Source organism: Peromyscus eremicus, chromosome 20 (assembly GCF_949786415.1).
Source record: "Peromyscus eremicus chromosome 20, PerEre_H2_v1, whole genome shotgun sequence".
In the NCBI taxonomy this organism is placed as follows: Eukaryota; Metazoa; Chordata; class Mammalia; order Rodentia; family Cricetidae; genus Peromyscus; species Peromyscus eremicus.
Genome location: NC_081436.1, coordinates 63216801 through 63232084, shown reverse-complemented (window position 1 = coordinate 63232084; position 15284 = coordinate 63216801). Strand labels below are relative to the sequence as shown.

Here is a 15284-nt window from a genome sequence, read left to right as displayed (position 1 = left end):
TATTCTCTTGATGTGGCAGCTGGCTTCCTCTAGGTTAAGGAATCCAAGACAGAATGAGGCAGAACCAGTGTCTATGCATAAGCTTAGGAGTCGTTATCATTTCTGTAACATCCTAGGGGTAACAAATCAAGCCTATGTAATGTGGAAAGGATTACACAAAGAAATGGATACCAACAATCGAGCATCATTAGACTGTCTTAGAAATGAGCTTGGTAATAATTACCTGTAGTAGAATTGGTGGGGGATAGTTTGAAGAATGGAATCTGTACAGGGAGAATAAGATACATAATAAAAAATAAGATGTAGTAAGAAAACTGGGACATACTAGTATTTTAAAAGTCAAGAAAGGAAGAATTGGGGAGATGCCTCAGTCAAGTAAAGTACTTGGCATGCAAGCATGAGGACCTGAGTTTGTATCTCCAGCGCCATGTTTAAAACAAATGAAAATCAAAACCTAAGGACAGCACCATATGCCTTTAATTCCAGTGCTAGGTAGGTAAGCAAGGGAATCTCTTAGGCTTACTGGCTAGCCAGTCTAGCCAAATGGTGAGCTGCAGGTACAATAAGAGGCTATGTCTCAAGAAAATAAAGTGAAGAATCATGCAAGAAGTCACCCAACATTGACCTCTGGCTTCCTCACATACATGCACACATGTACACACACATACACACGTCAGAAAAAAGAGAGTATCTAGCTGGATAGAGTTATCACTATTGTTAGATGTCATAGGAGATTGAGTGATGCAAAAATTGAAGAGACTGTTATATTGGATATTTAGGACATCAGTGTTGGCTTCATTACTGAAAGAAAGCTCCTTGTGTGGAAAGATAAAGATAGAAACCTACTATGGAAACATACTATAGTGGGCTGAGAAATGATTGGCAGGTAAGAAAGTGGGGAGGATAAGCCTGGAGTTTTTGTTTGTTTGATTGGTCAGTTTCATGTTTTTGTTGTTCTTTTTAAAAAAATCTTATTTGGAGATTAGACACAAAAATTGCAAGGCCAGGGAAGATTTTAAATAAATTTAATCATATGAAAAGACATTGTGAAGAGATTGATGATGTAGAACAGAGAAAGAACTTTTAATAACATGAGGACTTAGAAAAGAGGACATTTTGAATGTTAGCCACAGGTTGACCTTGGATAGTGTCTTAGTTGGGTTTTTATTGCTGTGAAGAGACACTATGACCACAGCAACTCTTATAAAGAAAACATTTAATTGAGATGGCTCATTTACAGTTTCAGAGGTTTAGTTCATTATCATCATGACAAAGAGCATGGCTGCGTGCAGGCAGACATGGTGCTGGAGTAGTAGCTGAGGGCCCTATATCTTACAGACAACAGGAAGTCAATTGAGACGCTGGGGACGGTGTCATAGGAAACCTCAAAGCCCACCCCAGTGACACACTTCCTCTAAAAGGGCCACTCCAACAAAGCCACGACTCCTAATAGTACCACTCCCTATAAGATTATGGGGGCCAATTACATTCAAACTATCATAGATGGAAGAAGTTCACAGCAGATACCTATTGCTGCTTAATAAACTGCTCCAGGCATAGAGGCTTAAAACCTTTCATCAGTTCATGAGTCTATGAGAGATCTAGAGCCACTCCAGCAAAGACTTTGCTGTTCCTATCATGGTACACTCGGGAGACCATAGTTACCTTGAAGATCAGCAGATGCTGAGTGACCTAAGATGGCCTCACCCACATACTTGGTAGTAGGCAGGATATTGGCCAGGTATCTTGGTTCTCTGGCATGCACAGAATTCTTCACATGGCAAAATTGTTCTGGGAGAACAAGAAGACTGTGTTGTCTCTTAAATCTCATCTAAGAACTCTTAGTATCATTCTGACACATTGGCTAGAGCATGTTACAAAATTAGGCTGGCAAAGAACCTGCACAGATGATTTGTGGCCATTCACAACTTAGAAGGGTCTCTTCCTCTGAGGTCAGAGAGACAGGTTAAATGGAATGGGTTTACCCAGCGTGAAAGGGAGGAAAGGTATAGGAGACTATAATGATGCTGGTTGTGATTTGTGATAGGCCTTCAGTAGATGCTTACTGAATAGAGAAAGCTAGGGGTACTCAATAACTTCTCAAATAGTTCTCAAGATCCAGAGGTTAAAATAATAATTTAACAATCCTGTGCTATAAACCCCACTTCTGTATCATTCTGGATGGCTCTGTATATACTATGCAGATTTTTAAAAAATATATGTATGTGTATATACCATCAGGGCAGTCAGATTCTTAACCAAGAATAGTTCCTGGTCCTCTCCATCCCTGCCTTTTTGGTTACAAAGCCAGTGCTACAGAAGGAGATGAGGTACATGCTTTGAATGGAGGCAACCTCCAGGCCTAAATGCATGTCCAAGTTTTCACACTCCTGTTTAATCTTCTATATTTATTCTGTAGAAATTATTACTTACCATGAACTAAAACTGCATAGAATAATTACAAAATGTTGTGTCTTGAAAGTAGACTTCACTACACATTAAACTTAGCACATGCTGCCTTTTTCTCAAATCGTGGAAATCATTTCCCAGAATCGACAGTACCCCCTTATTGTTGTTTAGGGCACAGCTGTCCGCAGCTAGCAATCCCTTTGGGAAGAAGGCTTTTATGCCTTGCTCTGTGGTGACAGTAACAAGGTTCTTTTTATTGTTGCTGACATCAAGATAGCTAAAATCAACAGTGAGGTAAACACTTCTTGGGACCATCTGGCAAGGATTGTAATCCAAACTGTTCTGTAAACATTGACTCTGTTTGAGCACCAGGAACTACTGTCCATTTGCCCTCGATTGCTTCCTTCATTTTCCACGGCAATCAAAGGGCTAAAGGGGGTTCTAGACTAGTTTCTTCACTCTTCTTCTTTTCAAGGATTCCAGGAAAGTCACATTTCTCTGAGGGACCTTCCAGTGCCTTCCAGAGTCATCTGTAGACTAAATGAGGCCAGAGTGGGTTCCAACAGTAAGTGTCTAGCAATGGTGACATCTCCTTACTTTCTTCAGTTGGACACAGGAGTTTGAGACGCAACTTCTTTATAAAAATCATCTGCACTGTGGCCTTTCCAATCTTTTACAAGATAGGACTGTGATGGGCACTTCATCCGATCCCAGGGCCCATTTCTGGAGCTTTCTACAAGGCTGCCTGGAGGTTGACTGAGGATTGTTTCAGCTGTGAGGCTCAGAGGAACGGCTGCTGGGACTGCTGATGCCTCTGGGACAGAAGTCCAGGGTATGCTGGGCCTGACTCTGCCTCTCCCTGGCAGTAAATTCCATATATTGAAATATAGTTTGGAGAATACATACTACAGATTCTGTAAGGTTTTTTTACAAGACATTCTAAGCCTTTCCACAAGCCATTACCCTGCAAATGGGAGTCCTCAGTGTCTAAATATAAAGGTTCTTTACAGGGCTAATTTTAAGTGTGAATTTGAATATGGAGTGCTTAGGAAAAGGCTATGCAGCTGGACCATTAAGCATGATGCTATTTTGCCATTTTTAACTTATGAGAAATACTGATTAGGAATGTTATAACAACCTCAGCATACATAATGTGATTGTCTTTAATCATGACCCATTTCCATGGGTCTGTGTGACAAGCACATTAACTGAAAGACAATGGCATACTCTTGTGCTGTGGCACTTCTAATTGTCTCCATGCTTTTCATTGTTTCCAGGATATTGAATAACTATTATTTAAAGGTCAGAATAATGCCCAAGATATGGCCAAACCCAGTGAGTGTCAGACACAAGGAATGTTGGATGACTTCAGTTATGATTATTTCATTTCTCATGACAATTCTTGACTTGCCAAGTTAGTGGATTTTAAGAACGCAGAGAGCAGATTTTAAGATAAATGTGAACTGACCCGTTCTTGTGGAGTCAGGGGCTTCCCTTCAGGCAGCAGTTGCTGTTTCTCTTGCCCGACTTGCACTTCGGGATAACATGAGTTAGGACAAGGTCTTAGACTGCACATTTCCTCACTGGGAAAGAAAACCAACTGCACAGCTTGGAGCGGCTCTGAGAACCCGGAGTCACTGTGGTTATTTTAGCCTTTATAAAAGTGTTTTCTCAGTGTGGCAGCACAACCCAGTTCAAGGAAAATAGAGATGAATTTTGGATTTCTGTCTGTTGATTTCTTTTTTTCTCTAATTAAAAATTATAGATAATGATTTTAATTGTCCATAAATTTAACCCCTCAGAAAACCTCTCAATCTTTTCTTAGGACACGTGTTGGCAGTCTCCTAAATTAAACACTAAATTTTCCTGAACAATGACTGTTGCATTTGAGAGCGATTTAAAAATCAAGTTTCAATTCTAACTTTGGATAGCTTTCTCCATCATTTAGTTAGTCAACAATGGATTTTTAAACAAACAAACAAAAGCTCACAATTTTGATTCACAGACTCAAGGATATTTATGCAAATCTGAATGGCTGTCAGATGGCCTCTGCAGTTTATCTTCTTGGCTTCTGTTTCTCAGCTCCCCTAAGTCACCCTTTTCATTCCATCCAACATATTCTAAACTCTCCCTCAAAGAATTATACCTGACTGAGTTCATGACTAGCATCAACTGCCGTGCTATCCAGAGAGTGGGTCTGTGTGTCAGCAACACCAGAGTGTGTAGGTATAACTGTATTAAAGAATAAGACATTTTTATTGTTTTACTTATTAATTAAGAAAATGTAAACATCCTCATCTGCATGCACATATCAAAGTTCATTGAATTCTTGCCTTAGACGCTATGTGGTAGAATTAAAAGTAAAAAGGCTCACAAAATTCTGAACTTAGAACAGCTATCTGTCAACATCAGAGCTCAGATCATTTTAGTCACATATAACTTAACTGTAGGGAACACCCACACCCCTTAGAAACATATGTGATGTTGAAATGAACTCTTTCATAACAAGCCTGTATATCATTGCATACTTTCTTAAACCATGTATATCTTTATCTGGTTTCATGATGGAAATATTTGAAATGTCATTAATGATAATTTTAATAAATGAACAAGCTTGGTTATTAAACTTTTTGTCCAAAAAAAAAAATCCCTATTTTGTTTCCTCTAGTCTGATGCATTTAGAATTGATCACCTTTGAAGCAAAGAATATCCATGAGCTAGCCCATCGTTTGGGAGGCAATGTCTAAATGGGAAGTGCCGCTGCTGTTCATGCTGCTTCTCTTAGCATCTCCCAAATAGTGTAAGCAGCCAACAACTGAACAGAGATTCATGCGTACACAGTAAAAGTCCATGAACAGATTCCACATACAGATCTGTTAAAATAGTGACTATTTCAGAATGCTGGATAGAAAGGTGTGGTATTGGACATCACAGCTTACCTCTGGAAAGTCAAATGGCTATTATAAACTCAGGATGAAATGGCACAGTGCAGTGACTGAACTTTTTGAGGGTGTCAATAGAATGTGTGGGTACCATGTCCTTCAACCAAGCACGTTCTTTGTTTCCACTGTTCTCACTGTCTTCCCTGCTTCAGTCTCGTGTGTTTATTGATCAGTGGCTTCCAGAGGAAATGGCCACAACTGACCAAGACTCCACTGCTTCTGCCTCTCTTTTACCAGCTCTTCCTGCTGACCCTCACATCTCCATATACCCTCTTGACTGCCCAAAAGTAGGGTTTGACTTCCTAAAACTGTTTTTATTCCAGTATGACTCTTCCATTTCCAGGATGAATATTCAGTGGCTCTATTTGGATTATAAGAAAAACTAGTAGAGAAAAGGAGACAAAAGAGTTAATAACATAAAATGTTCTAAACTATATTGGCAAAAAATGTTAGTTTGAAGCCTTTGCTTGCCACTTTTATGATGTGTCTTTGTTTCTGATGCAGTCAGTATGCTTTGTAGGCATTAATTTTATACAGAAAGAACCACCGTATCCCTAGTTGTCACATGACTGCTAGGCTGCTGCTTGCTTTTGTTTGTTTTTCTTTTTTTTCCAAAATAAAAATACTATCATTTTTTAACTACACTCCAACCTGTGTTTCTTCAAGTTATTTTTATTTTAAATAAAATATGTCCTCTGGTCAAACTTTCTGCTCTCCCAGGAGAGCACCTCTGGAGCCTACAGCATTTTTTCCCTAATGTTTAATAGAATTTTGCAACATAAATCTTGTTTGATATCTGTTTTAGTACTGTTACTGTCAAGATTTTTAGACAAGCAAAGTCTCATTCTCTATACCCCCACATGTGGTACAACTAATTGGCTTATGCTAAGTATTTAAATAGCTGTAGAGCTCTTAAAAATATTTACTTAATTTCTAGAAAAAAATAACTATTACCCTAACAAAGCTTCAACCGTCCTATCAAAGTGCTCTGAGTAACACAGGAGTATGTAAGACAGCAAATTTAGCAAGCCAGACCCTGTGAGAGGAGCTGCAGAAGCTACAGAGATGTGCTGAAGATCAGGGCACCATCAGGACAAGTGTGAGGGGAAGCTCTGACTCTTACTACAGTCTGATTGCAGAATAATAGAGACTATTATTGTAAGTCCGTGAGAGCATGCAAGACAATATGAAAAAAGGAAGCCTACAACATAACCCAAAGTTGATTACTCAATACTCTGGTATATGTCTAATCTTTTTCTCCCTCAGAAAAGAAGGGAGGAAGGAGGAAAGAAAGGATGGAGGGGGAGGGAAGGAAGGAAGGAAGGAAGGAAGGAAGGACAGAAGATTTTGTTAGTTCCTTTTACCAAAATGAACTATACCTTTGGTAATCTTATAGATTAATCTGCTATTATACACTTACTGTTCCTGCAGAGAACCTACATTTAGTTCCTAGTACCCACATCAGGCGGCTCACAACTACCTGTATTTCCAGTTCCAGGGGATCTGACACGTCTTCTGACCTCTGTAGGCATTTCCATGCATGTGATGCACATATATATATACTCACTTTCACATTCACATATATATAAAACACAAAATAAATAATTTAATTTAAAAATAATAGAGGCTCTGAATTCGCACATGGAAAGGTCTTATACTTTCCTCTCCCAGAACTGTGGCCCTGCGGAAATCACTTGGGCTGTTGTATTCCATGTTGTTAAGGTTGAGGAGGGTAGGGGTGCTCTGTGAAAGTTGAGTGAGGAGGGGGTTATCTGACTTATAAATTTGTTTTAAGGGACAATTAGGACAATATATAAGCAGCATTAGTCTTGCATATAGTAAGTGTCTCATGGATGGCAGGTTAGTAATCTACTGTACTTTATCTTAGCAGCTTCCTAGTGCGGGTGTATTTTCATTATACACTGTGCCAGAACAAAAATACATCTAGAGAAATCACTGGATACACTTATATAATATTCCTTGCCTTTTTTATATGACATTAGGATAAATTATTACATAGAGCTGGTGGGTCAATAACTATACGAAACTGAGATTTTTACACTAGGAGTACTCTCTAGCTAATATTTCCACCCTGACCAACACTTTGCAAGATGCCAGGTTTCTCTTCCTTTAAGTCATTTCATTGTAATCGCACAGCATTTGTAACCTTAATGAAGTCAGACAATCTTGAGGAAAAACTTACAAGCACTTCACACTCTATGAAAAATGAAGTACTCAGTGGCCCATGTGCCCTGGCAGCAGTCACCCTCAGGAGCACACGTACCACGGTGGCAGTCAGCCTTAGAAAGTTGTTTAGAAAGGCTTTCATAAGTTAGCACTCGGCCATTTTTCTTTTTCCTACCCAAAGAAGCTGTACAAAAAAGTCCAAGTTCTGCACTAAAAAACAGTTTTATTTCTACGTAATCATTCTTTCTAATGAGAAATTGTATCCTACAAATGTGAAAGTCTCTATAGGGTCCAGAAATTTTCAGTGTTTAGTCATGATGATATCAAGCCATTATGTAGAATTATTTCTGCGTGGTTCAAGCTAACCTGAACATTCTTAAATTGAGCTTCCTTGAACAGTTACAATGCGTGGCATATCTCCCATATTTCCTCTCATTGTTGTGCTAATTTCCCAGTTTTTCACATACATGTTCCACTTAAACCAGACACTGCAGACAGGTAGTTGAACTTTGTTTTCCAGATATTATTTTGTATAAGTAACATTTTTTTAAATTTTCTAACTTTTATTCATGATGCTCACCTATCATGTCATTTTTTGTTTACTTGACCTTTTTCCATATTTTTATTAACAGTTTTCCACATGATATATTTTGATCATGGTCTCTCCCCCCAGATTCTCTCCTAGTTGATGTTTTACTATCAGTGTCTCAGCCTCTGGATTTGGACTCTTAGAGGGCACATTGATTTGTAGTTTAATATCATCCATATAAGACATAGCTCCTATATTGAAAGTATATTCAAAACAGGCAAGTTTTTAATATTGTGATTTAATTTAATACTTATTTTATGCATAAATATCTCTACTAAAATTTGAGTATTTAATTTTAGTTAGTCTCATTACTTGATTCATTTATTCAATAAATTTATTAAATTCCCACTGTGGACTAAAATTTTACAGTAATGAGTTTAAAGGTTTAACAAATTAATGGTGTGTAAGTTTTAATGTATTAATATATGCAAAAGTTATAGGTTTAATATATATCAATATATATCCAGTTGCTTATTTCACTTGAATTACATCTTAATGTTTTACCCTCCTTAAAAATTCCTTATAATGAGTACAATGAATTATGAAAATTTTTGAAGCTGTTGGAATTTTTAGTTCCTCTTTAGAACATGATACATTACTCTAGAGTAAATTATAAAACACAAAAGCAAACCTCACTAATTTATTTTTGAGATGTGAAAATCTTTACAACAGTTTTTAAATGAATAATGAATGTATTAGTTCACAGTAAAGTATTTGGCAACTGTATCATGTAGACTTTAAATGTAGTGTACAACATTCACTTATCCCTTTCCCTTCCTTGGTCTGCTCTGCTTTTCTAGATTTCATCTTATTTTTCTTTCTTCCTGAATGTATCAGTTCGGGAATTCTCTCTTTAGACATGTCTGTGGGTGGTCCTCAGGGTCGATGTCTAACTCCCCAACCACTAATTCTGTTTTATTTTGTATAGAAAAAAAAAGAGTTGAAAGCTGTCTATACTCCCATCTGAAATCTTCAGTAGTAGAATTACACATTTAGTCTGGCTGGCAGCACAGCCCTGGGGTCTGCTGAATAATAACGCACAGTCCTCAGGATCCCCCACAGTTGTGGCAACTGTCCCTTGCCCAGTTGTTGCCTTTAAGTTGTCCTTTAGAAGTCCAGCAAGTGAGTCCTGGTCCAGTTTCCAACTCAGTGGGAAATATGCAGCACTAGCTAAGTAGTCCAGAGAAGATGAAAGCCTGGGTTGATGGGAAGGCAGCAGGGAAGTGACTCAGTAAGGAAGACTCTTCGAATAAAGCTCTCTAGCTGATAGAGGAGCATAAAGAGCCTTGGGCTCTGGGCAGAAGGGGGAGCCTGGTCCTCCTCCCTCCACACAGCCTCTCGTCCTGATGTGCAGCTGTTGGGCCTCCACACACCACTGACTCTTCTGTCGATACCATGCTGGGGGGGGGGGGGGGGCTGAAGGTTCTGTGACTACCCACTAATTCCTACATAGATCACAAACTCCTTAGCTTCAGAAATCAGTGCCTGCTCCACCTAGGCCACCTGTCCAACTCCCACTCCCTTCTCCAGCCAGCTGACACTCTGAGCTGTGTATGCTGCTGCTTTTCAAATCTTACATTGTCCCTCTGGCCTCGAATGAACTGTGATCTTTAATAGAAGTTCTACCCAAACTGAGACCTGGCTGTTGATGAAACAGCCTTTCCCTTGTCTGTCTGCCCCTGCCCCTTCTCTCCCCCCCCCCCCCGCTCCCCCCCACTGCTGGTCTGCTTTATCTGCTCTTGAGTATTCTCCCTAGACATAGTCCACTCCTGGTGGCTGAACACCTCTGCCTCATCTCTTCCGCAGTGCGTCCATAGTACCTTATGCAGCTGCAGAATGAAGGTGTACTAGGTGGATGACAGAAAACATCTCATTAAAATTAAGTAGTCTAACATAAATTTCATAGTTTTGTGCCAGATTCTATATTTATGTCTAGAAATTAAAATCCAGATAGGAGTATTAATTCTTAGTGAAAGCGTTCAGGTCCTAGAGCAGGGAACTTCAGTAACTGGAAACAGGAGATGACCCCCACCCTAGCTGGGGTCTGTGGGTAATGAGTGCCAGAGTCCCAGGCCTAGTGATTCCACCATGAGCAGAACTGATGTGCTCCTGGGCCTTCTCAGTTTCTTCTCACAGATTTTCCTCCTAATAATATAATTGCTTAACTGGTAAATTATATGCGTGCAATACCAGTGATAGATATTTTTTAATGGTAGACCCAGAACATTGTAAATACCCAATTGATACATATGGAGAGAAATGGTTTTTTCCCACTTAACTTTTTTGTATGAACTGAATCAAAATGTATCTGAAATTTTATAATTCAAAGAAAATATCTATGCCCACATTGAGAAGAAATAACTGCCAAGGAAAACCCAACTGTATTCCTTGGTGATACTGAATCAATAAAAGTTGTGTGCAGGAGGGAGAAGCTTTAATTAATCGAGCTCATATGCAAATGTGCACATCCTCACTTAAAATCGCATTGTATTATATAAAGCCTTCTCTGGAGGCTTTGGCATGTTCAGAAAATTTAGCTTGATTTGACCTTGAGGACCTTGAGTCTCTCTTTTTTTTTTTTGTTTCCTTTAGCTTTGTGTGGACCTGAACCTTATTCCCAGTTGCTGCTATTAAAAAAAAAAAAAAAAAGGAAGGAAGGAAGGAAGAAAGAAAGAGAGAGAAAATGGTTCCAAACACTGCTATTTGTTTCTCTCTTTTTTTCCCCCTTGTAACTAATATTTAACCATCAAAGATACTCTGGTACTTTTATATTGTGGAGTGTATGTAGGTGAGAACATATTTCCCCTAAGGTACTTGCTGTCCTGGATTTTTGCATTTTGTCCCTACAAAAGCCTGGTTATTTCACAGGCCCCTTGGCCATTGTGTGGAGGAAGAATTGAAGAAAGGCCTGAATAAAAGCAGGGGTGTTAGGAGGGTTTAGGGGAGACTTAGCTGTTCTCAAAGGAAATGCTACTGCAGTCGGCAGCAAAACACATCTTGTAACAACTAGTGACCTCGGGAAACTTTTAAACTAAAGAATGTTGTCAACGCTGAAATTAAAAGAAAACGATGTGCTTCCATCAAGACTTTGATTTTGATGATAATTCTGTGTGTACCTTAGGGCATCTTTGTGGATTTGTAGCTCTGTGGATGTTTTCAGTTTCCCTCAGTCTGTAGTTCCATGTTCCATGAGTTTCACCTTTAGTTAGATCTACTAAATAATAGAATGAAAAGTGTTAGATTTTTGTATCATATAAACACTTTACTTAACTATCAGTTTCTTTATAATTACAAAACATATCAAACATTGCTTAAATATTTTATAAAGAAGTACTAATTATTATGTTTAATATATAAACTGATTTTTATAGTTTAAGTTAGTGATTAATAGTCAAAATAGTAAATATTTGAATGACTCACAAAATGTTATTACCAACACTCTCAATTCTAATGAGTAAGTGAAAATATGTACCCAGAGGTTCAGTTGGTAAAAGTTACAATTAGTATATAATGCAAAAAATAGAAGGGCCAAAGGCGTTTATCTCATATCAAAATGTTGAAGATTTTTCTGATTTAATACTGCAATTTCATAAGAGGTATATTAAATAAACTGCATCTTTTGTTTTGTGTTTTATCATAAGAAAAAAGTAAGGAGTGGTAATTTAGAGTAAAAAATAGTGCCACAAGCCAGACTCAGCTGAATCTGCTATCAGCCAAGACCAATGTTCTTTGATCTCACATTTAAACCTTCTTGTCCTCCAAATGAATGAAATGGCCCTTTTCCTCCTCAAATGTTCAACAGACCTTTTGCCATTTGATAGGACCATTATTTTAAAATGCGATCTGGAAAACAACATTGACTCTGTGGCATATTTGCTATTCTTAGCCTGGTGAAATAAGCTGGAAGTAGATGAATAATGCAGGTTAGAAAGAAAACACATGCTAGAGATTACAAGTAGAGAGGTTTTCCAGCAATGAGACTTTCATTTTAGGACTAGATTTTTGTTGGCATGTTTGGCATTATGATGATTATTGTTTTTCTTTCCAGCTGTTACACATCTGTATTGAAGGCTGGGGCAACTGGCGTTGGTCAGAGCCCTTTAGTGTGGATCATGCCGGAACATTTATTAGAACGATTCAGTACAAGGGTCGAACCGCTTCGCTCATCATCAAGGTTCATCCCCTCAGTGGGGTGCAGAAACAGGTGAGTTCCCTTGTGCTCATGCCCAGATAGCTCCTGAGTCTTTGTATAATGGACATGAATCCTAATTGTAACCAAGTAATATGGAAAAGGAAGCAGAGGTTGTGTGTCTCTGCCTCCTGACACCACGCACAGGAACACTTAGTGAATGCCCTGCTGGTGATGCTGCTGCTGATGGTGGTGGTGGTGGTGGTCCCAAACCCCTGTCCCTGTCCTTTACAGGAGCTGCTAATGAGCAGTCAAGTTTACTGAGGTTACTTCCACCTTTTCTCCCTGTCACCACCCACCTCTGGGAGAGGTGCTAATGAGCTGTGAAATAACCAAAAGGCCTTTTCTGAAGAGGAAAAGAAGCAAAGAGTAGTGGAGATCCACCAGTGGGTAACCAAGAGCGGCTTCTCACGCATGTGCACACAAGAATAGTATGTGCGAAAGTGTTGCCATTCTCTCCTGTGACAGACTGAGCTCACACTCCAGCAAGCTTTTCTTTTCCTAAGAGTTAATAGTAACTGCAGTAAAAGTTCACTGCAGGCTGACTCTTGGCATATAAAACCTCAGCTCTCAGCACATATTTTTACGTATTTTATAAAACTTCCTTTTGGCTGTTTTTGAAGTTCTAAGACTGCAAAGGGAAAAAAGTATCTGACACTTTTTTTTCTGTGTTCTTAAGATGTGAAAATGTGGTTTCTAAAAGATATTTTTCAAGTATGGAGCATATGACAGAAGTAGAAAGAAAAAAAAGGAAGTATTAAAATCTGGAAACTGGCTTCACCACACACACAATAGCTGGATTTGTCGTAAGGGTTTTAACAGACACGCCTGCATCTGGATTGTAAAGGCAGAGCAGAGCTGATGTGAAGAACTGAGGACACCATAGGGTCAGCATTAGTCCTGGGAAAGGGGCGCCCTCTGAGGGAGCCACAGGGGTTCTTCTCCAGGAACAAGCAGGCAGCGACTGGCAGGAGGGCGTCAGGCCCCACCAGCGTCCTTGGTCTGTAGCCATCAGGAATCTGGACTTGAGGTTCTTGTGACTGTGGACAAGAGCAGTGAAAACAGAACTCCCAGCAGAGCCAGACAGGAGGGAAGAGGAGGGGAGTCCTGGTTAGACCTTCACTCCTCAGAGTAGTGACTGTCCACAGGAAGACTCCAAGGATGGGGCACCATCTTTGTTCATAAGTTACAAATTCATGTAAACCCTGGCCTGTACACTACTGGCAGTAAGTGGAAAGGGAATGTCGAGGCCTCGTTGAAGATGATGCTTAATTGTATCTTTGAAAAATAGATAGATTTTCAAGACAGGACACTGCAAACAAACATAGTCAAGTAGACAAAGACATAAGTGTAAAACAAATGAGTCTTTCTTATGAGAGGACCTGCTTGCTTGTATGAAGGAGAATCCCAAGGAGCTGAAGTATTCGCAGGCTCCTATCTGCCCTAAGAGTTCTTATATGGTTGTACTCATATATGGTAAATGTGGTCATTCAGAAATACATCATCCACCTTCCTTCCTATTTATGCTAGTCTCCGAAATGGTCATTCAGCTTTGGTTCAAATAGTTTAGACAGGAGGCCTGATCCATCATACCTCACAGTCCTTTCTGTTGTTAATCTCTACCACCGCTTAGGAAGTTCTTCCAGAAACTGGATACAACATCTTCTACCAAGCTTTTACTGTTCTCCATAATTGTCAGGCATACACAGCCAGCACACAACTTACTGTGGATTCTGCAAGCAGCCTCTATATTACAGTCCCTTAAAAATACTAGAAAGCACAAACAACAGAACCATCCTCAGCAGGCTGCATTTAGATATGTGCATATATACATATGCACAATAAAGAAAAAGAGGCTACAGTTTGAGAGTCGGGGCAGATGAAGGAGCTAAAGGGAGGGAAGGGAAGGGGCAGTGATGTAGTTATATTTTAATTAAAAGTATATTTAAGGGGCTGGAGAAGTGGTTCACTGTACCTGGGTTCAATTCCCAGCACCTACTTGGCAACTCACAACTGTCTGTAACTCTAGTTCCAGAGTGATACCCTCACACAGACATTCATGCAGGCAAAACACCAATGCAGATAAAATAAAAATAAAAACATTTTAAAGTATATTTAAAAATAGGTAAGAAAAAAGAAAGACATTCCAACATGGATGGGAAGGTTTGTAAGCCCTAGGTTGCAACAGTACATACACACACACAAAAAAAACAGTTTCTAAAAAAATCTTATCAGTTTTCCCTCTCTTCTCCTCTCTCCTTCCCACTCATACACACAAGCAATATTTAAATTTTTTTCCATTAGATTTCATTTCTGTTGCCATGATAATTTAGTGTTCAGATCTGGTACATCCAAAACACAGAATATTTTCAAGTGGTGGAGGTTACGAAGAAAGAAAGTAACCAAGCTTCTGGGAGCTTTGCCTCTTCTCTTGGCCTCTTTCCTTCTCTCCCACCTGGATTTAGAAGTCTGCAATAAACAGCAGCTGCCTAATTACTGAGGCTCATGGGATGCAGGTCCCTAGCATGCGGTAGACATGTTGATACTTGGTCGTCTTTCTTACATGACTTTTCACAAGTGAATGGAGCCTGACCACGTACACAGTTTGCAGGGATCTTCATGTGTTGTGCAACTACTGTTGTGCAAATCTTGTACCCACGTTTGCTTCTATGTTTCCTGTCTCTTCACTGACAATCACCTACCAGTCTAAAAGCTGGAATGCATGTATTTGTGCATCTCTGAACATCCACTTGGAATCACAGTTAAGATGCTGTTTTCCGTGCATCTGGCACTCTGGAGTTACTCTTTGATATCACTGTTCTTCTTGGCACTGATCTAAGAGGAGCTCTGAAACCTGCTAAGTGAAATCATGTGTAGAAGTCTTCGGTATGCATCTTTGTGGCTTTGGGGAGAGAGGAATTAGTGTGAAACCTGGAAATGTGTATTAAAGAGAAACCCTACACTTAAA

The 15284-nt window shown here is 39.3% G+C and overlaps 1 protein-coding gene across 1 annotated transcript in view; it reads left to right on the top strand.

Annotated features, from left to right (window-relative positions):
* The window catches only part of Vps13b (vacuolar protein sorting 13 homolog B), a 601468-nt gene that overhangs the window by 528525 nt on the left and 57659 nt on the right, over positions 1-15284 (top strand). Inside the window, exon 44 of the mRNA XM_059247261.1 lies at positions 12176-12331. Within this exon, the coding sequence (XP_059103244.1) occupies positions 12176-12331 (156 nt within the window). The remainder of the gene's footprint in view (positions 1-12175; positions 12332-15284) is intronic.